Raw genomic sequence first — 26,750 nt, 5'->3', positions numbered from 1 at the left:
ATCCAAATCATAAAAGGAATCTGAAAGAGTTATCCTGGTAATAAAATTATCTTAAAAATACTGCTCTCTCATTTGCACTTGTACCAGAATACTCTTGCAGGGTTATAGATGTGCAAAAGTGTTCACAGTATTAGACCCCTAAGGCTCTTCTATGTGTTTATAAGAGGTTAAAGTTGAACTCGTTTCAAGGGTCAGAATCATAGTAAGAAATTTAAAATTCAAAACTGTTCCAGAACTGATAGAATCTAAAAGTAGACTCTAAGAAAGGCAGCCATTTACCATTTAAGATGACTTCTTGCCGGTACACTTTCCACTCTATTGACAGAAAATACATACTCAAAAACAACAAGATGTGGATGGAAAAAAAAGAACAAAAGTTTTAACATAAAAATGAAACAGAATTAATACCTCAGGAAAAACCATAATAACCAATTTAAAATGATTGTTACATGTTTAGAATTTTCAAACATTTTAAAGAAAATTCAATAGTTTATTTTTATTGCTGTCATGAAATACCTGAGGCAGACTACTTTTAAATAATAACTCCTTTTTAGCACAATTAAAGAAAATTAAAAATGTATAGTGAAAGAATACAGTGAAGCCAGACACAGCGGCTCATGGCTGTAATCCTAGCTACTCAGGAGGCTGAGATCTGAGAATCAGGATTCAAAGCCAGCCTGAGCACTAACATCCAGGAGACTCTTATCTCCAATTAACCACTAGAAAACCAGAAGTGGCACTGTGGCTCAAGGGGTAGCCTTGAGCTGAAGAGCTCAATGATAGCACCCTGGCCCAGAGTTCAAGCCCCATGACTGACAAAAAAAAAAAAAAAAAGAAAAAGAAAAGAAAAAGAATGTAATGATAGTAAAATATTGCCATCTATATGCAATATATACAATTAAAGAATGGTAACACACACAAATCATAGTTTTGGAGGGTGAAAGTTCAATATCAAGTGTTGCTATTGAGTTGGCCTCTGTTGAGAACTTAGTGGGAGATGGTATTAAAAACATGTGTTCCTGTGTGGGAGGAAGAGATCACATCTTGAATCAGGAAGTCAGTAAATTAGGATCAGCATCCTCTTTGAAAACTTCTCTCTTGAAAAACAAACTCAAGATTCCCTGAGAAATGTATTAATTCTTTCCTAGGGCTGAGCTCTGCCTGACATAAGCCTTTCATAGGATTCTTCTTAAAGATCTTACCACTTTATAGAGATACATTGAGGTTCAAGCTGGCAATACATGAAACTTTGGTGGACAAACCATAGCTTCAGAAGGGTAGAATAAGAACAAGGCAGCCAGATACCTGTGTCTCATGCCTGTAATCTTCTCAGGAGGCTGAGAACTAGAAGATCTCATTTCAAAGCCAGTCTATGTAATATAACCACCAATAAGCTGACTTGGAGGTATTACTCAAGTGGTAGGATGCTAACTGATTGAGGTACTTGGACAAACTGGAGACCTTGAATTCAAAACCCAGTATCATCAGAAACAACAATAACAAAAAAAAACCCCTCATGATATAATGAATAGTAAAGAGTACCTAGAATTCAAAATGTGGTAATTGAATTATTTTCATTGCTGGTAAAATATCAACTTTAAAAATACTTTCCAAAGAGAATGGGAAACTATATGTATGATATTCTATATATTATACAGGGGAGATCCAATAACTAGCTTCTGTTCCATTTTTTCTTTATCTCTTCTCTTAATTGACAATTTCTATTATTGGTACATGATATGAGAGGAATAACTTTTACTTAATTTGCATGTCCATGTGAATGAGAAAAAGACAAGAGACCACTGAAGTTTTGAAACATGGAAGAAAGGTATTATAAAGTCCTGGGCTTATTAATCATTGTAGAAAATGGCCTACTTGGTTATGAACTCAGAGCAGGTACATAAAAAGTGTTTTAAATGGCAATTTAAAATACTTATATTCTATGTGAGATTTGAAAAGATTTCCAAAGGTTTAATGCTTAATTTTAGATGAAATTTAAGACTAACTTGCTGCATGCTCAAAAGTTACAAGTTCTGGGACCAGTAGTTTGGCCTAGTGGTGGAGTAGTTGCCAAGCATGCATGAAGACCTGGGTTTGATTCCTCAGTACCACATTTGTAAAAAAAGGTGAAGTGGTGCTGAGGCTCAAGGGCTAGAGCTCTAGCCTTAAGAAAGTCCAAGGACAGTGCTCAGGCCCTGAGTTCAAGCCCAGGACTGGCAAAAAAAAATTACAAGCTCTATTAAATGTTATACTTTGATTTTAAGATGTATGGGATAGGGATTGATTTTGTTTTTTAAAAAAATTACTTGCATGACAAATTAGTACTAAAGGGTAAGTAAAATTTTTATATTTAGATTTTTATATTTTAACATTGTTATTAATATGGTTCCCATAGTTTCTGCATCAGAGATTTCCCAAGAAGCTGAGGACATGGCAATGGAGAAAGAAAAATACGTTGATGAGCTGGGCAAAGCCTTGGTGTCAGGAGCAGGAGTGATGGGCACGTACAAGTTTAATTTTTGTAAAGAATCTTGTCATTTTTCCTTGGAGAAAAGCCTGAAAGATGTATCAGTAAGTAAACTTTACATATTGTCACAGCCCTTTGTGGAATTACCTTTAGTATTTAAGTATCGTACAGAATTCCCAGAACACCTTGGAAATAGAAGTGTGGGGAGTAGTTGGTTTCCAAGTTAGAAGAATGCTTCAGAGATAAAACATTATATTAGCCAAACATAAGTGGCTCATGTTTATTATTTCAGTAATTAGGTGACTGAGATCTGAGGACTTTACATTACATATATATGTATGTATGTATGTATATAAATGTTCCTAATAAAGGAAAGCCACCATGTTTAAAGTAAAATTGAACATTATTTTATTTTTGTGTGTGTCCTTGTTCCCCTTCCATCAGATGGTTTAGTCTGTAATTTCTCCTCTTAATGAATGGAGGCTTTGTAGTTGTTGTTCATGATGTGAAGTCTAGTAAACAGTCCTCACTTAGTTTGACCTTATCATGTGAGAGACATGAATATTATGTTGCCTTGTACTTGTAACAGCTTTAATGTTATGGCTCAACATTGCTTCTCCAGCTTTACTACTATGTACATCTTTAATTCAGCAGGACAGATTGACAGGGAAAATAAAGAGCATGTGCCTTTTTTTTTTTTTTTGGTGGGTCATAGGGTTTGAACTTGGCCTGGACGCTGTCCCTGAGCTCTTCAGCTCAAGTCTACCACCCTACCCTTGAGCCAAGCCCCACTTCCCATTTTCTAGAGGTTAATTGGAGATAAGAGTCTTAGGTCCTTTTGTGCCTGGGCTGGCTTTGAACCTTGATCCTCCGATCTCAGCCTTCTGAGTAGCTAGGATTATAGGCATGAGCCACTACACCTGGCTGCATGTGCCTTTTTTATTTTAAGGTCATCACCTGTATTTTTTTGCATATATTTAATAGTCCAGAAGGTAGTCATACTGCTTCATCTTGATGCAAGGCATTTGGAGAAATGTGGTCTTCAGCTGTCTTCTGTACATAGAAGTTTTGAATTTATACAAAAGTGATGATATTTATGAGGAATACCTAACAATGTCTGCATTTCCTCTGAAAGGGAATCAGTCAGCATTTGTAATGCTCTATTTTTATTGCTGTCACTGTATTTCTCTAGTACTTTTATTTCAAATGTCTATGTTAGTCATGTTTTAGTTTAAGAAGAGTTAAACAGATATATCAAGGCTATTCTGTGTCTCACTATTGTAACTTGTATTTCTTTATATTTTTGTGGGAAAAAGCCTCTTCAAAGCCTCTTTGCATTAAACGTAAATTTCTCTGATGTATGGAAATGAGGGAAAATAGCCTTGCCTTTCCCTAAAAAATAACTAGCCAGAGTTTCTTTTATAAACATCATTCTAAAAAATCTTATATTATTGCCATCTGTCTCTGTGGTTTGAAGGATTCTGAATTCAAAAGGCTGTTTCCAGATGAAATATCAGCATTGGAGCATTTATTGTGGTACTCTGCCAAAGACTTTGTCAAAAAAGTAATGACTTTCAGGTTTGTGGGAGTTTGGGTTACAAATGTGTTATTTGAATGCCTGAAAAAAAAGAGGTATTCTTTATTTCTATGATAAAAGTATTTACATACGTATAGTATTTTATAGTAAACAGTTAAGAATTTCTTAATTCCTTTTTAAAATTCTCAATTCTTTTAGAATGTGGAAACTGAATCAGTGTATGTGATATACTGAACATGTTCAAAGTATGTTTTCTTGGTTTTCATGAAAACCTTTTCGCTGCTTTTCTTTTTTTTGGTGTGCTGATCTTGGAGCTTGAAGTCAGAGCCTGAGCGCTGTCCCTGAGCTTTTGTTCTTATGGCTTGTGCTCTATCAGTTATGCCATAGCTTAATTTCTAGCATTTTGATAGTTATTTCGACATAACAGTTTAACAGACTTCCATGCTCAAACTGACTTTGAATCTTGATTCTCAGATCATAGCCTTCTTTGTATATAGGATTGTAGCTGTAAGCTACCAATGCCTGGCTGAAAACCCTTGTTTAAAACATATAATTATATATAATCTTTTTCATAGAAAAAAACTTTTAAAATTATAATTACTATTTTTAATCATAGTGGATAGTGTTTGAGTACTCCATTTCTTTTTCTCGTTTTTATGTTGCTTTGCTTGGATTTAGAATGTTTTCTTTTATCCAAGAAAAAACTTAGTCATTATGGCTTAGTTTTTTTACACAATTATTTAGGCTAGTAACAACTTACCAAAAGAACAGAAGTGTCATATAAAAAATAAGGTTTAAAATGATTATTTATGATTATTAATGCTAATAGTTACTTATTACTTCTCAGTTTACTTATTTTAACATATGTTCTTTTAATTCTCAAGTAGACTTCGTATTTTTACTTTTTTCCCCTTTTATTAGTGTTGGGGCTTGAACTCAAGGCCAGGGTCCTATGCCTGAGCTTTTCTTTTTGTTTTGTGCATCTGTACATTTTAGTATATTAATTAGCTACTTTCTATATACGGTTGTTCTAAGAGTTAAATGAACTACATTTTAAATGCATTTCTAAGGATCTTAAAATAGTGTCTAGCACTTATGAAAAGAACAATGTAAATATCTTTAAAATGAAATAAATCCCTTTTGTTTTAATTTGACTTTTCCCATCTAGGTCCCTTTTCTCATAGTATTATCTTAGAGGAACTTTTTTCACACAAGACAAGTACTCTATACTCTGAGCCACAGCTCCACTTCTAGTTTCTAATTGGATAATTGGAGATAAGAGTCTCTTGCTCTTTTCTGCTAGGGCTGGCTTCAAACTGCAATCTTCAGATCTCAGTCTTCTTAGTACTTAGGATTACAGGCATGATCCACCATTGCCTGCAGTAGTTTTACTTCTTATACCTGACGAACTGCATGCTAAAAATATAATTTAGTGGCTACAAAACCTGAAGTATTAAGTTAGCTGGGGTAGATTAAGAGAGTTAATTATGGTTTCCTTTTTCATCATTCTCTTTTGTCTATTTATTGAATTTCTCTTACAAGAGCAAAGTTTCTCCTCTATTTTTATCTGTGTATCTCTATACCTGTGTATCCACCTATATATGTAGTATGTATCTATGTATCTACCTACCTACCTACCTACCTATCTACCTACCTACCTATCTACCTATCTATCATCTATTTATCTCTCTATCCTTTTTGGCACTAGTACTGTGGTTTTAATTGTGAGACTACTACTCAAAACTGATGCTCTTCCACTTCTGGTGCTTTAACACTTCTGGCTTTTTGATGATTAATTGGAGATAAAAATCTCTGAGGCCAGGGGAGGTGGCCTCCAGAGTAGAAACTGGAGGCTGAGATTTAAGGATTTAGGTTTAAAGCCAGCTAAGGCACTAAGGACCATGAGACTCTCATCTCCAATTAATCACTGGAAAAGGAGAAGTGGGGGAGGGGAGTTAGCCTAGTGGTAGAGTGTTTGCCTAGCATGCATGAAGACCAGGGTTCGATTGCTAGGTACCACATACATAGAAAAAAACAGAAATGGTGCTGTTGCTCAAGTGGTAGAGTTGTAGTCTTGAGAAAGCCAAAGCACAGTGCTCAGATCCTGAGTTCAAGACCCAAGACTGACAAAAATAAATGAGAAATGGGGCTGTGGCTCAAGGGGTAGCTGTGAGCTGAAGAGCTCTGTGACTGTGCCCAGGGCCAGAGTTTAAGCCCCATGACCCCCCACCCCTGCCACACACACAAAAGGATCTCTGAGATTTTTCTGCCTCAACTGTCTTTGAACTGTGATACTCAGATCTGAGACTACTGAGTAGCTAAGGTTTCAGGAATGAGCCACCAGTTTGATTTTTTTTTCTTTGGTATTGCTTGATGGACATTTATTGTATGTATTAAATTTTTATAATTATTATTTTGTTTGACTTTTCTTAGATTTGACCATTGGAAAATTTAATAACTTGAGTCCTTATCTTATACATATATCTTAGGTATTTTCTTTTTTAGTTTTTAACATTTTTTTAAAATTTATTTTTTGTTATTATTAAGGGATTATATTATTAAGGCATTTCATAAATGAGACTATAGGTTTATTTCTTTTTAGACAATGTCAACCCATCCCACACTTTACCACTTCTGTCTCTGACCAGAAGTTACATAGTTCATTTTTCAACATAGTATCTGTATCTAGTAAGTGTTCTGCTACATTAGTTAATCCTTTGTAGCTCCATTTCTGTTCTCCCCTCTTTCCTTCCTCAAAAGACAGATAAAAGAACAAATGTGATTTAAAAAAAATGAAACACAAAGCAAAACATCATCTGTACCAACAACAGCAACAAAAGAATCCCATTTCCATTTCCTGCAATATATTTCTTTTTTTCAATTGTAATTAATAGAAGGGTTACATTATATTCACCAGATAGAAGGTGCATTATTTCACAAACATTGATATCCTTTCTCATGTTTTGGTCCCCATTTCATTTCCCCCATTCTGACCCCTCATCTTGTTTTCCCCCCTTCCCTATCCTATTTCAAATAACCAAATAAACATATATACAATATATCAGATAACAAGGTTGTGTCCTTTAGTGTCACCCTGTATGTCCTTATGTATCTAAGTTTTGCTCTATTCCTGCAATATAGTTCTATAAATAGTATATTAAATGTTCTCAGGCATTGCATCTTTGATTTTTTCCTCTAAAGAGTGTCTTCCTCACTAAATGAAAGGACCTCCAGGATATATAAACAAAAGCCATATATGAGTGATTGTTGTCCTTAATGTACTATGTTATCTCTCATCTCTTTTGCTGTCCTTTGGTTATCTCATATTGTTACAGCATTTTACCTTGTTCTTAACATTGTGTAATCTAACTAGGTTGAGATGGACTCTCAAAGTTGTTTTGATTTGCATTTGCTTTTTGGCCAGGAGTGTTGAACATTTCCTCTTGTGTTTATTTGCCATTTTTACCTTTTCCTCTGAGTAGTCTCTCCATAGCTCTTTTGCTGATTAGTTTATTCGCTTTGTGAGGGATTAATTCTTGAATTCTTTGTATATATGGTTTAGATGCTAGGCCTTTGTTAGTTACATTGCTGGTGAAGATCTTTTTGCAGTCTGTTATCGGCCTTTCTAGTTTGGTAACTATATCCTTTGCTATGCAGAAACTTTTAATTTGCTAACATCACATTTGTCAAGTCTCTCTCTTATCTGCTCTGCCCCTGGGATTCTTTCAAAAAGTTTCTGCCAATACTTATGAGTTCTAGTGCTCCTCCTATTTCCTTTTGTGCTAATTTCAATGTTTCAGGTTTGACACTGAGATCTTTGGTCCACTTTGAGTTGATATTAGTGTATCTGTTATTTTTGAACACGTTATTTCTTGCATAACAAGGTATACCAGATTCATGTTGTCTTCTCTGACCCAACTCCACAGTCAACCATGTTATCACAATCCATGATTCCTTTTATTAGAAATTGTATTTAGTAAATAATTGTTCTACATGCTTATTGTTAGTGAAGTGCATTTCCCTGGGTCCTTTCAGCAGGCTATCAGAGCTGGCAAATATGTGTGTGTGTGTGTGTGTGTGTGTGTGTGTGTGTGTGTGTGTGTGTGCATTATACATACATATACACACTCATAGATGTATGTTCATATTTTTATACTTCATAAAAATGGTTTGGGGTAGTATTCCTTTGTCTTTTCCTCTTTCTTTGTTCTTGGGGCCTCTCTCTTTCTCTTTTTCTCTGTCTTTCTGTCTCTTTCTCTGTCTCTCTGTCTCTTTATTTCTGTGTCTCTGTCTCTGTCTGTCTGTCTGTCTGTCTGTCTGTCTCTCTCTCTCTCTCTCTCTCTCTCTTTCTCTGTCTCTCTCTCTCTCTCTGGCTGTCTCTCTCTCTCTCTCTCTGGCTGTCTCTCTCTCTCTTTCTCTCTCTCTCTGGTTTTTGGGCCTCACACTTTCTAGGCAGATGCTGGACTTCTAATCCATGGCTTATCCCTCTGACACTAATTATTTATAGGACAGGTATCTATTCTACTTGCAGCAGTGTCTGAGATTACAGATGTTTTGCATCATACTAGCTTCTTCTAAGATGATCTCAAGCTTAAATCCTCCTGATAGAAGCCTTCAACCTAGCTGGGATGACAGGTATGCACCATTATATTTTGAGCTTTCATTCTCCAGGTCACATGACCCTCTCCATATTTCACTAATAGTATGTTTATACTGTTGAACATTTTGCTGGTTTACAAATTGGTTTTCTAGCAGAATTCTTTAGAATCTATCTTTCTTCTGTTCTGATTTATGCCTTGTCTAATTAAAGTCATGCTTGTTTGAAATGTGAAACATTTTCAGGGAAACAGAGCATTTGATAAGTGACACTGAAGTGTTTTATGAAATGAAAGTAAGCAAAGATTTAGCCAGGCTGAAAATCAGTTCATGAGTGAGACTAAACAACTGAACTATTTCACATAGAATTGAAAAAGCTACGGGGTGAAAAAAAATTAGTAGTTAGTTTGCATGATATCATTAATTGCCTGGTGGCCATATAACTGTGAGGCTATTAGCAGAAGGGAATTTAGATTTTGCAATATTAATATGAGTGTTGAATTGAAATGAGAAAGTAGATTTCTCTAAAAAGATTATGTGTTAAATAGTACTTTTGAATGGTTATAATTATATAATATTCATTTCTATATTGTCTTCATGAAATTCTGTGTGAACAGAGTCTTGTACATATTTTATTTGGGGGACCAAACAGAGTGCCACATTAATACAGGCATTTATTAGTACCTGTATCCCTTTTGTCTTTGCTCTGCTTTATTACAAAGTCAAATGCTCTTAAATTGATGTCGTTTATGGAAAGTAGTAGTTTAGGTTGGTATTTCTCATTATTTCTCTTATTCCTCTCCATATTTTTTTCTATTTAAGTTCAGAAACATGAATTTAAGTGTTTAGTTTTCTTTGTAGCTTTGGCAGCAGGAAAAAATAATTTGTCATGATTGCAAAATGTATCAAAGGAAAGAAGAATATCAAAAGCTTTTGCTAGAAGAGGGAATAATAAATGAAGTGACAAATCAGACAAATCTGAAAGAAGAGAGTCTTCACCTTAAATTCTAATCTACTTTGTATACATATTTGAAGGCATCATTTTGTGAATTACAAATATATGAAATTTTTAATAATGAAATAAATTAGATGTAGGTAATACATGTCTAATTAATATGAAAATAATGAACTTAAAATGAGTATAGTATATAAAATCATTATTTCCATATATACTAGGTACACGGTAGGTATTCAATAAAAGATGCTTTTATAATGATCATTTTTTGGTTTGATTTTTGATTACTACTTAATTGTTTATGGGATTTGGGTTTAGTAAGCTCAGAGACTGACCTTTGTGCCAACTCTGCTTATAGAAACCTGCTTAAGGTCCCCTGAACCTGATTTCATAGTATTCAGTAATGTCCTACCTAGGCTCAGTGTTCATCTTTCAGTTGATGACAAGATAAAACAAGGAAATTGGATCATAGTTAAATAAATATCTAATATCTTTTGGTAACCATATTTTCTGGAGCACAGGTTTTTTAAAATATTTTTTTGAGATTTAGTTTACATAGATATATGTGTGTGTAAGAGATATGTCATTATGTGTTATACTTTTATACATTATAGTTAATAGCAATATATATATTTCTTTTTTTTGTCAGGATAATGTATAGAGGGGTTACAGTAGATGTATTACTTCTCACACATTCATACCCCTTCTCATGTTTTTGTCCCCCATTTCCCTCCTCCCACCCCCTCCCAATCATCTTGTTTCCCCCTTCCCTTTCCTATTTCAAATAAACAAATACATGTCTGTACAATACCAGGTAACAAAGTCAGACAGTAACAATATGAGAAGGGCAAAAAAAGAGAAGAGAAATTTTGATTAGAAACAAGTTTAAAGTAAAATGAATTATTCATTCAATCCAACAAAAACCAAAATATTTCCAGCATTCTTAATTATCTTTTTTCTCTTTTGGAGTGGTGATCAAAGAAGTCATATTTTTGTGTGATTTAGTAGTTTCAATTATTTAGTTCCAATTCAAAATAACATTTCATACAAAGAGATAATGCTGTTAGGATTGATTTTTAAAATGTATAAACTTAACCCCATAACCTATTTGGTAGGTTGTTAATGTTCTATATAGTCGCTCTTTTTTTTTAGGGTTTTGAATTGTGAGAATTTCATGTTATCTTTCTACTAAAATAACAATTTGTTTGGTACACTGTACTTTAAACCAGCTGCAGTACCAAACTGGACCACCCACAGAGACCAGGGAAGGATTGTTGAGCTTTGGCTTGCTAAACTACTGCCATCTAAATAAATACCATTTCCTATTCTATGATTTAGTGCTTGGTCTATGTGACTACTTAGAAGTGAATCTTTCCAAGTGCTTCAGCTACTTAGATTCTGCATTAAAAAATAAGAGTAAAAAAACCTTTATAATAACAATAAAAATAATTTTTACAAAAGCTGAAAATTTGAAGTCTGATAAAGGATTTCATAGAAAAAGTACAATACTTTGTGTTAGTATAGGTTATTATGATTTTATATATTTATTAATAATATTAATTCAATATTTGTCACATAATTATATTATTATAATACAAATTATTATATAAATATATAATGTTACATTATATAATATTGAAAAATACATGTTAGTTATCTTAGAATTGCTTTGCTCTTTGTAATCCCTTGTGTTTCATACAAAAATTATTATGGAATAATATATTATATTATATAACATATTTATTTAATATTATATTATATTACATAATTCATTATTTATTATATATTATATATTATTCATGCTATTCAATTAGCTTTTGGGCAATAGAGTTATTTATTCAATTCTTTTTTCATATATTTTTTATTGTAATTAATAGAAGGGTTACATGATATTTGCCAGATAGATGGTGCATTAATTCCCATACATTGATACCCTTTCACATGTCTTGGTCCCCATTTCCCTCCCCCCCACCCCCACCCCTCATCTTGTTTTCCCTATCCAATTTCAAATAACCAAATACAAATATATCTAATATATCAGGTAACAAAGTGAGATGCTGTAACAATATGAAATAACCAAGGGGCAGCAAAAGAGATTGAGATAACATAGTACCTTAAGAACAACAATCATTCAATATATGGCTTATGTTTACATCATATTTTAAATGACAAGTTTAACAAACAAGTGTTCAAGGAGGGAATCTCTAATTACAATCACTGGGACTTAGTATTTAGAACTTAGTCAAAATTAGGCTAAGGGTTTGTATGTCATAGAAACATTAATTTATGAAATAAAACATTATGTCTACAGAGTCATAGGTTTTTATGCCTATATAGTTTGTTTGTATTTCCATTACCATGTCCATAGCTTTGGGTATGCAGTTATTGAGTCCTCGTTCTTGTACTCTTTGGATTTAATAGCCACATATTAAGGATACCATGTGCCTTTTGTTCCTTAGGTCTTGACTTGTCTCACTCAACATGATTCACTCTAGATTCATCCACTTCCCTGCGAATGCCATTATTTTATCTTGTCTGTTGGTTAGGTAGAATTCCATTGTGTATATATACCACATTTTCTGTATTCATTCATCTGCAGTAGGGCATCTGGATTGTTTCCATCTTCTGGCTATTGTGAATAGTGCAGAGATGAATATAGCTGAGCAGGTGTCTTTATAATATCCTGGGTCTTGCTGTTCAGGATAGATGCCCAGAAGTGGTATGGCGGGATCATAGGGAAGGTCTATTTTCAGTTCTTTAAGGAACCTCCACACTGCTTTCCAGAGTGGCTGAACTAGTCTACATTCCCACTAGGCTATGCTCCCAGCCCTTCATTTAGCACATTTTAAATGCCAACTTTCCTATGCCCTTCAAAATGGACTGACAGTTAAAGTTATTAGAAATTAAATGGTAACTTCATTAACCTTGATATCAAGTATCATTTTTCAATATCTTGTGTGCTTATATTTAATTTCAATGTGAAGCTGTATCATCTATTTTAAGGCCTATTCCAGAATATAGTAGCTTAGATGGCAAGAGGTGAAATATTTTTCCAGCATATCAAAACATGAAGTTAAATTGTAATCAGCACAGAGTAATATGATTAAAATATAATTAATATAAAATGAATTTTAGCATTTATACTGCTTAAAATCTGCACAATTTTAATGATTCATCTAACAAGATTAAATTTAAGGAAACATCTTAGAAGAATGATTTGTTAGAAAAATTCCTTTGAGCCAAGCACAGTTGGCTCATGCCTGTAATCCTAGCTACTCAGGAGGCTGAGATCTGTGTATTGCGGTTCAAATCCAGCCCAGGCACTGAAGTCTGTGAGACTCTTAACTCCAATTAAACACCAGAAAACCTGAAGTGGCACTGTGGTATAAGGGATAGGCAGGTAGCCTTGAGTTGAAGAGCTTATGGAAAACACCCAGGCCAAGGGGAAGGGAGGTAACATTGATCTGAAAAGCTCAGGGGCATCGTGCAGGCCCAGAGTTCAAGACTCACACCCGAAAAAGAAAAATTCCTTTGAACCACAGTTATTTCTAGAATATTTTGTTTAGATCTGTTGTTATTTTTACTTGTTTTTCTCTAGCTTATACAAGTAATAGAAATTGAATGAATCTTTATGATTTTTTACATATTGATTTGTCATTGTATCTTACAAGAAATAGTAACTCTTTTAATCTTTTTTAAAATTTTTTTTCTTTTAATCTTTATTATTGATATTTGTTTTGAAATGAAGTGTGTTTGATGAAAAAACATTGTTAATAATTTTACTTTGAAATATATCAAAGGTCAAACCAATAAAGACAATAGGATTTCATTTAAAGTGAAGTTTTCAAGAATCACTTATTTGCAGATACATGTATTTTTTTAGAAAGTGTATCCTACTTATTGTCATTTGAATAGCAAAGATATTTGAAAATGTTAAGACATTCATTAGAGTAATTCCCCTCCCTATAACACTTTTGTCCCTGCAGAATTTTCTTGAGTGCCTTGTCTGGGCTTATTTTTCACTTAAGAGAAAGTTTTCATTGTATTTCTAGGGAGAGTTTTGTTTTGCTTGCATTTTATTGTTGGGGTGATGTATAGAGGTGTTACAGTTACATTCATCAGGTAATGGGTACATTACTTCTTGAACACTGATACTCCTTTCCATGTTTCTCATTTAATAGACTTTTCTTTAAGAGAATGTTTTTCTTTATCCATGTGTATCCTGGTGTTTCTTTTTACTCATTTTTTCCCCTACCCACTCTCTTTTACCTCCATTCCTACATTTGTATTTATATGAAATGATTAATTCGATAGAAAGCAAGTGTCTTATAAGACATTTTCTGTGTAGTGAATATGAGCCTAAGTGAATGAATTTATGTTTATAGGATATCTGAATTCTGTTCACAGTCTGTTTGCCTGATGTTTATTTTTAAATCACTCTTTTCTCTGTAGTATGTATTCTAATTTGTTATTGATTTGAACAATTTGGTTTTAGGAGTATTTATATTTTTCCTGCCTTCAGGCATGGAATATAAGTGGGTGAAAAGGACATTACACCAGGATAAATCAGAGGGTCCAACTGGAAAGCACACATAATACTACTTAATGTTGATATATTTGAGAAATCTTATTATTACCATGTGATAAAATTATATAATTGCACTATGGATCTGTACAAATCTCATCTGAAAGAAATGGACAAATATAAGTGTTTGTTGCTTTCAACAAATTAAATTTTTATTTGTGGGAATAATGACATAGTAAATATCTCTATTATAATGTATATTTTAAATTATACATTTGCTAATTTCTTTCAGTGACATTTGCAAAAATTTGTAATATTATTACAGGATACATGTTTGTTATTTGAATCATTTATTTTTTTCCAAGACACAAAGTGAAAATCTATGCATATTTAGAAGAGTTTTACATACTTTTACAGAGCTAAGTCATTTTATAAGTGAAAGGTCAAAATTGATAAATTTAGTTATCTCAGAATTGCTTTGCTCTTTGTAATCCCTTGTGTCTAATACAAAAGTAGTTATGGAATAATAAAACTTACCTTGTTCCTCATTACCTTGAGTGTATTTGATAAATATTATTTTATATGATCAGAGTCACATAGGTATTGCAACTTGTGTTCCTCCCCTGAGAATATCCTGCTTTGGTCTCACTGTGTAAAACTTAATTTTGAAAATAACTATTGAAGAGAAAACAAAGGTGTTAAGTGCTGAGTTAGCATTAAAAGCTCAAAAAGCAGTTTACTCTATTATGTGAAAGTAGCATTTATTAACTTGAAAATTGTAATTATTTTATTTATTTTATTTTTTTTTTGTCAGTCCTGGGCCTTGAACTCAGGGCCTGAGCACTGTCCTTGGGCTTTCTCTACTGCTTGAGCCACAGAACCACTTCCGGCTTTTTTCTATGTAGGTGGTACTGAGGAATCAAACCTGGGTTTTCGTGCATGCAAGGCAAGCACTCTACCACTAGGCCAAACTCTCGGCCCTAATGTAATTATTTTAAAAGATGGTAGGGATTTCATTCATTCCTTCATTTTATTATCTTTAAGTTGTTGTGCAAGTGAATTTCAATTAAGCATATTCACTTATGAGTGAAATGCAACTGTGTCAGTGTAATTCCTTTTGTTCCACTCTTTCTCTTCCAACCACATGCATCCCCTCAGTTTCTAGTATTGCTTGAGCGTTATATTTTAAAGTATTCCAAAAATATACTTTTAAAAATAAATCAAGTCATTCTTGCTAAATAGAAGCTTACCACAACCTATGGTTTTTACTTTTCTCCTGTGCTCTCCACTAGTTTATTTTGAGGAGATGTCTGAAAGGTCTCAGTGGGTTCCTCTATATAGCGGCCTTTTCGATACATGGGATTTATGGATTGTGTACTTATGTTTGATGGATTTAGATGGGAGTAATAGCAGCTTAGTTGTTTGCAGTCTTCCTGATCACTGGCTCCCAAATCATTGAGATTACAGGGACAGGCCACACATCCAGTTTATTTTTATAGTTTCCTAGGAAGAGAATATTTTTAGAATATAGAAGCCTGTATTAAATTTATCATGTTTTTTCTTGCTAAAATACTTTTTTTATTAATTGAATAAAAATGTGCTATAACTAGAAATTAGCACAGACCTCTGATATAAACATAACTAAAACTACTGTCTTCAGATTTTCTTTGGTTAAAAATATGAAAAATGAGAAAAATTGTACCTTAAACTTCATTCGATATATTGGCAACCTTGTTGCAAAACTTTTGGTCATTTTAATAGTGTAGCCATCTACACTTTTTTCTTTTTCTTTTATTCCATTTTCTTCTTTCTTGTTGGACTGTCAAATAACCACTTCATTCAAAATACATTATATTAACATCAAGTCATCAAGTCATATCACTCATGCCACTAGGTCCCCTCTTGGAAAATACTCTTTTTTGCTTTTTTTTTTCTAATGATAAACTTATATTGCCTTCTCCTTTACTGTACATAAATAAGTCAGGCTGTATAATGGGTGATATAATACCGAGAAGATATCCTTCAGCATACTACTGAGATTCAGCCATTTAGTACTTGTATCTTTAGCCTTTTTCCTTCTCATTCTGACACAGTATTCTACAATAATGACTTACCACTATTGGACTAATGAATCAGTGGATGGACTCCTGCATGAATGGTACTTTTATAAACAAACCTACTATTAATACTTACTTGTAAATATTTTCATGAATGTATGTTTCTCAATTATTACCAAGGAAGGAAAACATTTTTTTGAAAAGTAAGAAGAAAGTAGTACACTCATTTTTAAGTTTTCAATTGTTTATTTATTTAAACTTACAAACACAGAAGTTTATTTCTCATTATTTTGAAGTTTTGGAAATCCAAAACAAGGGTGCAAGTAGATTAAATGCCAGCTTCCTCATAAACAGTCCCCTTCTTTTGAGCTTTTTTAATTATATTTTATTGTTGGGGTAATGTATAGAGGGATTACAGTTACATTTGTCATGTAGTGGTACCTTACTTTTGAACATTGATACCCCTTTCTCATGCTTTTCTCCCACTTTCACTCCTCCCTCCCCCTACAAATCATCTTATTTTTCCCCTTCCCTTCCCTATTTCAAATAAGTTTTCTATTTTATAAGAAACTGTTCCCTGAATACCAGGGCTCTCACCCTTCACTTGGTGAGAGATTCTTCTTTGTGGTAGCTACTGTGCTCAGAAATATGTACAGATTGGAAGTTCAGTTTGTACATTTCCACTGTCACAGGATCAGATTCTCATTGCATCTACTCCCTTGGAAGCAATTCCACAGATGTTACCAGATGTACAGTACTAAGTATTTTGACATTTAAATATTTTGAAATTTGTCAAAGGTCAAACTGACAGAGACTATAGTATTTCATTTTGTGTGAGGTTTCCATGACTCATTCATTTAAATACATATATATTACTTAGAGAGTATACCCTACTTTTTGTCATGTGAGTAATAAAGATAGTAATAAAGATAGCTGAATACAAGCCTGGGAGTGCTCGTGTCACATTCATGAAGCCCTAAGTTATAGTACCTAGTACCACATACACAAAAAACTCAAGAAGGGACACTGGCTCAAGTGGTAAAATGCTAGCCTTGGGTACAAAGAGGCTCAGGGACAATGTCCAGGCTATGAGTTCAAGTCCAAGAACTGGCAGAAAAAAAAGATATTTCATGTTGTTATCTGATATATTATATATATGTGCATTTGTTTATTTGAAATCGGATAGGGAAGGGGAGAAAACAAGATGAGGAGCTAGGGTAGGGGGAGGGAAATTGGGACCAAAACATGAGAAAGGGTGTCAATGTTTGTGAAGTAATGCACCTTCTATCTGGTGAATATAATGTAACCCTTCTATTAATTACAATAAAATATATGGAAAAAAAGAAACTCCATCCCAGCTTTTCTCCCAGAAGCTGAGTATGCACATGGATTTCTGTTTCTGAACAGGATATCCTAATAAACTTTGTGTAGTCTTTGTTGCCTTGCAAAAGAAAAAAAAGAATATATATCTGGTACCAATTCTCTGCAGAAGTCCCCAGTATTCACACTAGTTTTAGTTTTAAGTCAGTGCACTTAATGAATTTGCTTTACTTTAATCTTCACAGTGACATTTTGTTCTGTTCAAATATTGAGTCAACATAAACTCAATTTTCATGTTATGAATATGCATTTGATAACTTCAGTGTATTTTGGAATTAAGAATGTGTTTATGTTTAGAATTCATATGCAATTATTTGAACTAATTTTTAGAAACATAAGTGGAAAACTTAGGGAATAATTATAGTTATAACTTATTTAGTTTTATGTTGCTATCCGGTTTGAATTCTAGAATGAGAAATATGTTGCCAAAAGAGAAATTTGTTAGAGAGGTGTGTGTGTGTGTGTGTGTGTGTGTGTGTGTGTGTGTGTGTGTGTGTGAGAGAGAGAGAGAGAGAGAGAGAGAGAGAGAGAGACAGACAGACAGACAGACAGACAGACAGACAGACAGACAGAGAGATTAAAGAAAAATTGGAGACAGTTGTTGATCTTAATATAACATGTGAGGTTATTTGTTTTCTCTTTTTACCCACTGTTGTTTATCTCATATTGTTACTGTATTTGATATTGGTACCTGGTATATTGTATATATGTTAATGTGTTTATTTGAAATAGGGAAGCGAAGGGGAAAAACAAGATGGTTAGGAGGGGATGGGGAGAGGGAAAGTGGGAGAAAAACATGGAAGTGGTATCAATGTTTAAAAGTAATGTACTCAATATCTTACAAATGTAACTGTAACCCCTTTATACATCACCCCAACAATAAAATACAATTAAAGGAAAAAGAAAAAATGGGGACAATATGTCCAGATGTGGATGTTAGGAATCATAAACCTATAATGAAAGGAAGAGAAAAATTAAAAACACATATTCCTGGCAAACAAAATGTAAGCAATTAGATTGTGACAGTCTTATCCACTAAATTTTAAATATCAGAGACTGTTTATATAGTGATATATTCTTCCATTCTTCCATTTAACTCTTTGTTTAGACAGAGTTTATAAAATAGGCATATGATCTATTAGCTTGAACAAATGTTAGATTTCTTTGAGAGTCTTTTATATGAGCTTTAATAGCTCATATGAACTTTCATTAACATGGCAGAAAGTCAGTAATTTAGAAAGCTGAGAATCTTAAAAGATATATAAGAAATAGCTATATGATTTGATAATGTGGTAGGGAAATGAACAAATTGTGCTGTTGTACTGAAGTCTAAGGGCCCTGAAGGAAGGTTGAGGAGCACCCTGCTTGCTAAGCAGAGAGCTTCAGAAATTGAGGTTCCAGTTAAATCTGAATGTGGGGGTATAGAACACTGTGGAAACCAATGAAACTTCAAGGCTCATCATTCACACTTAGGCCACCCAAGTAGCTATGAGCCTATTTCTATTTCCTCTCACTTGTAGAAAAAAAATCTGCATTTACAATGCCAAACATAGCTGAGGGACTATGTAAAATGCACAATGATTAAATAGGATTCTACATATTTAAAAACAGAAACTGTTTGCCCACCACTGTTCCCCAATTGCAAAAATAGTAGCAACTATTCTTAATAATTCTTAAGGACAAGAAGGAGCTGATCAAGAGAAAAAAAATCTAAGATGTTAATACCCGAGAAAGGGAGTGTCCTTGAAGGCAATACAATAATTACTAAAAATAACGTGTGAATAAGAAGTGGTTTTAAAATATTTGGCTGTTCTGTTTTTGAAAACGCCTATTCCTGTTTTCAAAGTTTTTATCTGTCCTGCAGACTATCAGGCATCTTCATATAATTAAATTGTGCATTATATAGCTAATAATCAAATATAATTTAAAAATATTCACACATGTAGATTTGAGTACTCCTGTATTTGGAAGCATTCACTAAATTTAAATGCTTTGTGTGAGCAATTTCATTCACTAACTTGAAATTTGTCAAATGGAGAGGGTTTTACCAAGCAAATAATTTGTGTATCATCCTCTCCCGGTCTTTTCTATGTGAGGAGGTAAATACGCCACAACAAACATCATATGATCTGTTCTTGTTTTCTTTTAAATGAAGTCAAGAAAAATAATCATACTACCTATGAAATAGAGATTGGATGTCTTTGTAGACTGAAGAAATTCATTGGTATCTAGTACCAATGGTAAGGATTTATTGACTCCATACAAAATTGTAATGAAGAAACTTTATTGTGGGTATATTTTTTAAAATAAACCAACTAAATTTACTTGTTTTAAATTTTATATATATATATATATATATATATATATATTGAGTTGGTTATGGAGCTTGAATTCTGGGCCTGGGTGCTGTCCCTAAGCTCTTCAGCTCAAGGCTAGCACTCTACAATGTTGAGCCACAGTGTCACTTCTGTTTTCTGGTGGTTAATTGGAGATAAATCTCATGGACTTTTGTGCCCTGGCTGGTTTTGAATTGCGATTCTTAGATCGCACCCTCCTCAGTAGCTAGAATTCCAGGTGTGAGCCATCTTACCTGAATAAGTAGATAAATATTTCATACAAAGATGTTAATAATGTCAAATATTTTAAAATTATAGATTTTGAAAAAAAACAAAAGGAATATGAAGTGAAAAATATTATGGGTCAGATAAGGATAATTTGATGACTAGCTTTTATCATTCTTTTTTTTTTTTTGCCAGTCCTGGGCCTTGAACTCAGGGCCTGGGCACTGTCCTTGGACACTTTTGCTCAAGGCTAGTGCTCTGCCACTTGAGCTACAGGACCACTTCCAGCTTTTTCTGAGTACGTGGACTGGGGTATTGAACCTAGGTCTTCGTGCATGCTAGGCAAGCACTCTACCACTAGGCTATGCTCCTGGCTCCATAGCCTTGATCATTTTTTTTTTTTAATCTTACCATATATATATTTTTATTTTTTATTTTTATTAAAGAACTTATTAACATTGGTTTTTATATTATATTTCAAATGATGTATTTAACAAACAAGTATTCAAGAAGGGAATTTATATACAATCACTGGCACTTAGATTTTAGAACATAATTAAAATTAGGCCGAGGGTTTTTATGTCATAGATACATATTAATCTATGTAATAAAACATGTCTATAGAGTCATAAATTTTATGTCTATGTAGTTGTGTTTACATTTCCTATACCATGTCCATAGCATTGGGTACACAAATATTGAGTCTTTGCTCTCGTACTGTTTAGATCTAATAGCCACATATTAAAGATACCATGCGCCTTTTGTTCCTTTGGTCTTGACTTGTCTCACTCAGCATGATTCACTCTAGATTCATCCATTTCCTGCAAATTGCCATTATTTTATATTGTCTGTTGGCTATGTAGAATTCCATTTTATATACATATACTACATTTTCTGTATCCATTCATCTACAGTAGGGCGTCTGAATTGTTTCCATCACTTGGCTATTGTGAATAGTGCAGAGATGAACATAGCTGAGCAGGTGTCCTTATCACATCTTGGGTTATGATGTTCAGGATAGATGCCCAGGAGTGGTATGGCAGGATCGGATAGTAGGGAAGGTCAATTTTCAGTTCTTTTTTTAATTTAATTTTATTTTTTATATTTTTTATTGCAATTAATAAAAGGGTTACATGATATTTGCCAGATAGGAGGTGTATTAATTCACATACATTGATACCCTTTCACATGTCTTGGTACCCATTACTCTCCCCCCCATCTTGATTTTCCCCCCTTCCCTATCAAATTTCAAATAACCAAATACAAATAAATTCAATATATCAGATAACAAAGTGAGATACTGTAACAATATGACATACCCAAAGGACAGCAAAGGAGATGAGAGATAACATAGTACATTAAGGACAACAGTCATTTGTTATATGGCTTTTGTTTCAATATCCTGGAGGTCCTTTCAATTAGCTTCATACTATATGGCCTTATGTATCAAGGTTTTGCTCTATTGCAGATCTCTAGTAGAGCCCAAGGTTTCTACTGATTGAAGAAACCACACTGTTTTCCAGTGGCTAAACTTGCTTACAGCCCCACCAGCAGTGCAGTAGGATTCCTTTTTCTTTACAACCCTGCCAGCATCTGTCATTGTCTGAATTCAAAATCTTGGCCATTCTTGTTGGGGTAATTACCATATATTTTTTCATTTGTGGTACTGGGGTTTGAACTCAGGGCTGGCTAGTCAGATGTTCTGTTGCTGAATCATGCATCCCGGTTATTTTTTTTTATAAGATATTCTCACTTCCTTTTAATGACTGAGATTTACCTCTTTAAGCTTCCCAACATGTTTGAACGTTTCTCTTGAACTTTTCTGCTGAAGACAGCGTTTAACTGTGACCCTCCATATCTTAGACTCACAAGTAACTAGCTTTACAAGTGTGAGCCACTGGTATGTGGCTAATCTGTTGTATTTTTTAATTACTATGTTTTCACAGATGCTTACTTTGTTTCCATGTCTTGGCTTTGGTGAATATTACTGGAATGAACATGGAAATACGTTGTCTTTCTGATATGATGATTTTCTTTCCTCTTTTTCTTAGTTACTCATTTTTATACACTTTTATCATTCTTAAACATTTTACTAAGAATTATTTTCCTGCACAAGACAGTAGCATGTTAGGTTGACTCTGTCCAAATTATTTTAATTATTCAAATAAAAAGAAATTTTTGCCCAACTTTATGGAAAAGAATTGTAGTACTTTTTTTCAGAGAAAAATGTATTTTTGTAGCAGGCTATAAAATTAACCTTCAAAAATCAACTGCCTTCCTATACGCCAACAGTGAGAGGAATGAGGCAATAATCAGGAAAGCAACTCCTTTCACAATAGCCTCAAAGAAAATAAAGTACCTAGGAATTAGCTTAACTAAGAATGTAAAGGACCTTTTTGATGAAAACTTTAAAACCCTAAAAAAGGAAATTAAAGCAGAACTAAGGAAATGGAAAAACCTCCCATGCTCCTGGATTGGAAGAATCAACATTGTGAAAATGACAATCTTGCCAGGGGCTATCTACAAATTCAACACAATACCCATCAATATCCCAATGGCATTCTTTAAAGTAATAGAAGAGGCAATTCAAAATTTCATATGGAATAATAAAAGACCCTGTATAGCAAAAACACTTCTTAGCAGAAAGAACAGCGCTGGAGGAAATTCAATTCCAAACTTTAGACTCTATTACAGAGCTATAATTCTCAAAACAGCTTGGTACTGGCACAAGAAGAGGCCTGAAGACCAAAGGAATAGAACTGAGGACCCAGATATTAAACCACAGACCTATGGTCACCTAATCTTTAACAAGGGAGCCAAAAAAATAGAATGGAAGAAAGACAGCCTCTTCAACAAGTGGTGCTGGCAGAACTGGTTAAACACCTGCAGAAAACTAAAGTTGGATCCTTCTTTGTCACCCTGCACTAGAATTAACTCCAAATGGATCAAAGACTTGGAGGTAAAAGCTGACACACTGAAAACTTTACAGGAAGGAATAGGAGATACACTAGGCCTCCTTGGCACAGGTTGAAACTTTCTTAATAAAGACCAAGAATCACAACAAAACAGAGAAAGGCTGGATAAGTGGGACTGCATTAAACTGCAGTGCTTTTGTATGGCAAAGGACATAGCTAGTAAATTAATTAGGAAGCCTACAGAGTGGGAGAAGATCTTCACCAGCCAAACAGCAGACAAAGGCCTCATATCTAAAATATATCAACAACTCAAAAAATTGAATCACTCCAAAACTAATCTCCAAAGTAACAACCATCCCATTAAAAGATGGGCCAAAGACTTAAAGAGAGTCTTCTCTGAAGAAGAAACAAAGTGGCCTATAGACACATGAAGAAATGCTGAACATCTCTGGTCATAAAAGAAATGCAAATCAAAACAACTCTAAGATTCCACCTCACTCCAGTTAGAATGGCCAGGATCAAGAAATCTAATAACAACAGATGCTGGAGGGGATGTGGCCAGGAGGGATCACTACTACACTGTTGGTGGGAGTGCAAACTCGTTCAACCACTATGGAAAGCAGTGTGGCAGTGCCTCAAAAGTCTAAACATAGAACTCCTCTATGACCCAGCAATACCACTACTTGGCATTTACCCAACCATCCAGAAACAAGAGCATACTAAATCCACTAGCATAACAATGTTCATTGCAGCACTATTCACCATAGCAAAGATATGGAACCAACCCAGATGTCCCTCAGTTGATGAGTGGATCAACAAGATGTGGTATTTGTACACAATGGAATTCTATGGTGCTGTCAGAAAAAACGACATCGCCCCATTTGTTAGGAAATGCAAAGACTTAGAAAAAATCATATTAAGTGAAGTAAGCCAGACTCAAAGGAACTTAGGCTCAATGGTTCCCCTCATTTGTCATAAACAGTAAAAACCTTGGGCTCTACTAGCAGAGATCTGCAATAGAGCAAAATCTTGATACTTAAGGCCATATAGTAAGAAGCTATAGTAAGGACCTATAACAAATGATTGTTGTCCTTAATGTACTATGTTATCTCTCATCTCCTTTGCTGTCCCTTGGGTATCTCATATTGTTACAGTATCTCACTTTGTTATCTGATATATTGCATTTATTTGTATTTGGTTATTTGAAATTTGATAGGGAAAGGGGGGAAACCAAGACGGGTGGGGAGGGGGTTGGGGGGAGGGTAATGACTACCAATACATGTGAAAGGGTATCAATATATGTGAATTAATGCACCTTCTATCTGGCAAATATCATGTAATCCTTTTATTAATTACAATTTAAAAAAAAGAAAAAAAAGAAAGGACCTCCAGAATAAGGAAACAAAAGCCATATAATAAGTGATTGTTGTACTTAATGTACTATGTTATCTCTCATCTCTTTTGCCATCCCTTGGTTATCTCATATTATTACAATATTTCACCTTGCTATCTGATATATTTCATATGTGCTTAATTGGTTATTTGAAATTGGATAGGGAAGGAGAAAATCAAGATGAGCAGGGGGAGGATAGGAGGGAAATGGGGACCATGTCATGAGAAAGGGTATCAATGTTTGTGAAGTTATGCACCCTCTATCTGCTGAATATAATGTAACCCTTCTACTAACCATAATAAAAAAATTTAAAAAGAAAAATGTATTTTTTTACTATAAATACAAATACAATATGAAGACAATAGACTTTTACAAGTATTTTCCTCCCACCTTGCTTCTCACAATTAGTTCTTTTCAGTGATCAAATAGAAAATGAGGTTATAATGAAGGGCTAATCTTGTATTAATAGCATTGAGTATACTGATAGTATTTGATACCCCTTTATGCATCTATTATTAAATACAGTTATGCTTGTGCCTTATTCAATGGAAAGGTAGTCTTACCAATTCTGCTTTATTGTGTATGCTGCATATATTTTTATTACCATAAAACCATTTTATAATTTTGAGCACACTTTTCCATATAAATATTTCTTTAAACTCTAGAAACACAATATTGGCTTTCTAGAAATAGTAGAGAACAGATGGTTGCTCACTTCTCGCTCTGAGTACTTGAGGTTAGGAGAGTTTTATCCTATCTCTCTTGGTCCCTTACTTAGCAGTCATGTGGTAGACATCTGTTAGAAGTCATGTTGTTTGGGTCTCCAAGGTCCTGTGTCAGTCCTTCTTACAGCACCTTATTTTCAAGCAACTGAGTTTCTTAGTCATTGGTTAGTCTGAAAAAAGAGACATTTCAGAATAAAGGAATGTTAGAAAATATACCAAATAAGGATGCTCTTCTTTTTGCTTGTCTTATAGTCCTAAAACTTATACTTATTATTAAATGTAGAAGTCTAACTTCCTAAGGAAGCTTTTTCTAGACATGTTTCTATATATCCATGTTTGTCGACACAGCATTGTGAAGCAAAACAATCCAATAATCTTCTTGGAAGAAGACCAATCATGGATTATGTTAACAAATTCCTGGTATTTATTTCTTTATCCAAATCAGAAGAATCTATATGGGTCAGTTATGTGGAATGGTTTGGCATTTTTACATTACTATGAATTTTAATTTTATACCACCAAATTCTTAGGTGGCAGAGTGGCTTCATTCAGCTGTGTATTGTTCTGTGATTGTCATTACATTAACATTTCTACTGTTCATTTATTGTGACTTCCTAGAGAAATGATCATTAAAAAATCGATATTTTAAAGAATGTTGAAAGTTCTCTTGAGAAGTAACAATATGCACTAGGATCACATTTCTTAAGAACAATGTTGCTTTGAAATACTGTAGCTAAAGCTAAGTGAGGTGGCTCATGCCTGTAATCCTAACTACTCCAGAGGCTGAGACCTGGGTCATAGTCCAAAGCCAGACCTGGCCCTAAAGTCCATGAGACTGTTATCTTAAATTAAGCACTAGAAAACCAAAACTGGTGCTCAAAGGGTAGGGAGGTAGCCTTGAGCTGAATAGCTCAGGGACAGCACCTAGGCCCCGAGTTCAAGCCCTATGACCTACCAAAAAAGAAGAAAAGAAAAAAGAAAAAAATAAATAGCAGAAGCTAGGACAAAACTTCTGTATTTGTCAATGTACAGAATTACTAGCTAATAGGATATCCAGGCAGCATATCAAAGGTATTTGAAAAGAAATACTATCACTGAAGATGTTAGGCTGTTTAAAAATATTTTTTACATGGTATCCTTAATATGTGGATATTAGATCCAAACAGTACAAGAGTGATGACTCAATGCTATGGACATGGTATTGGAAATATAAACACAGCTACATAGACATAAAAATTTATGACTATACACATAATGTTTTATTACATACATTAATATGTATCTATGACATATAAACCCTCAGTCTAATTTTAATTATGTTCTAAAATCTAAGTGCCAGTAATTGTATATAGAGATTCCCTTCTTGAATACTTGTTTGTTTCCATATATTTTTTATTGTAATTAATAAAAGGGTTACATTATATTTGCCAGATAGAAGGTGCATTACTTCACATACATTGATACCCTTTCTCATGTCTTGGTCCCAGTTCCCTCCCCCTGACCCCCACCCCTCATCTCATTTTCCCCCATTCCTTATCCAATTTCAAATAACCAAACACAAATATATCCAATATATCAGATAACAAAGTGAGTTACTGTAACAATATGAGATAACCAAGGGACAGCAAAAGAGATGAGA

The 26,750-nt window shown here is 33.9% G+C and overlaps 1 protein-coding gene across 1 annotated transcript in view; it reads left to right on the top strand.

Moving 5' to 3' along the window:
* Xrcc4 (X-ray repair cross complementing 4) overlaps nucleotides 1–26,750 on the top strand; it is a 166,430-nt gene that overhangs the window by 18,961 nt on the left and 120,719 nt on the right. Inside the window, exon 3 of the mRNA XM_090331674.1 lies at nucleotides 2,396–2,571. Coding sequence (XP_090187800.1) covers nucleotides 2,396–2,571 — 176 coding nt within the window. The remainder of the gene's footprint in view (nucleotides 1–2,395; nucleotides 2,572–26,750) is intronic.

Source organism: Megascapheus bottae, chromosome 4 (assembly GCF_031878675.1).
Source record: "Megascapheus bottae isolate mThoBot1 chromosome 4, mThoBot2.hap1, whole genome shotgun sequence".
NCBI classification, from domain to species: Eukaryota; Metazoa; Chordata; class Mammalia; order Rodentia; family Geomyidae; genus Megascapheus; species Megascapheus bottae.
This window is presented reverse-complemented; position numbering and strand designations above follow the sequence as displayed.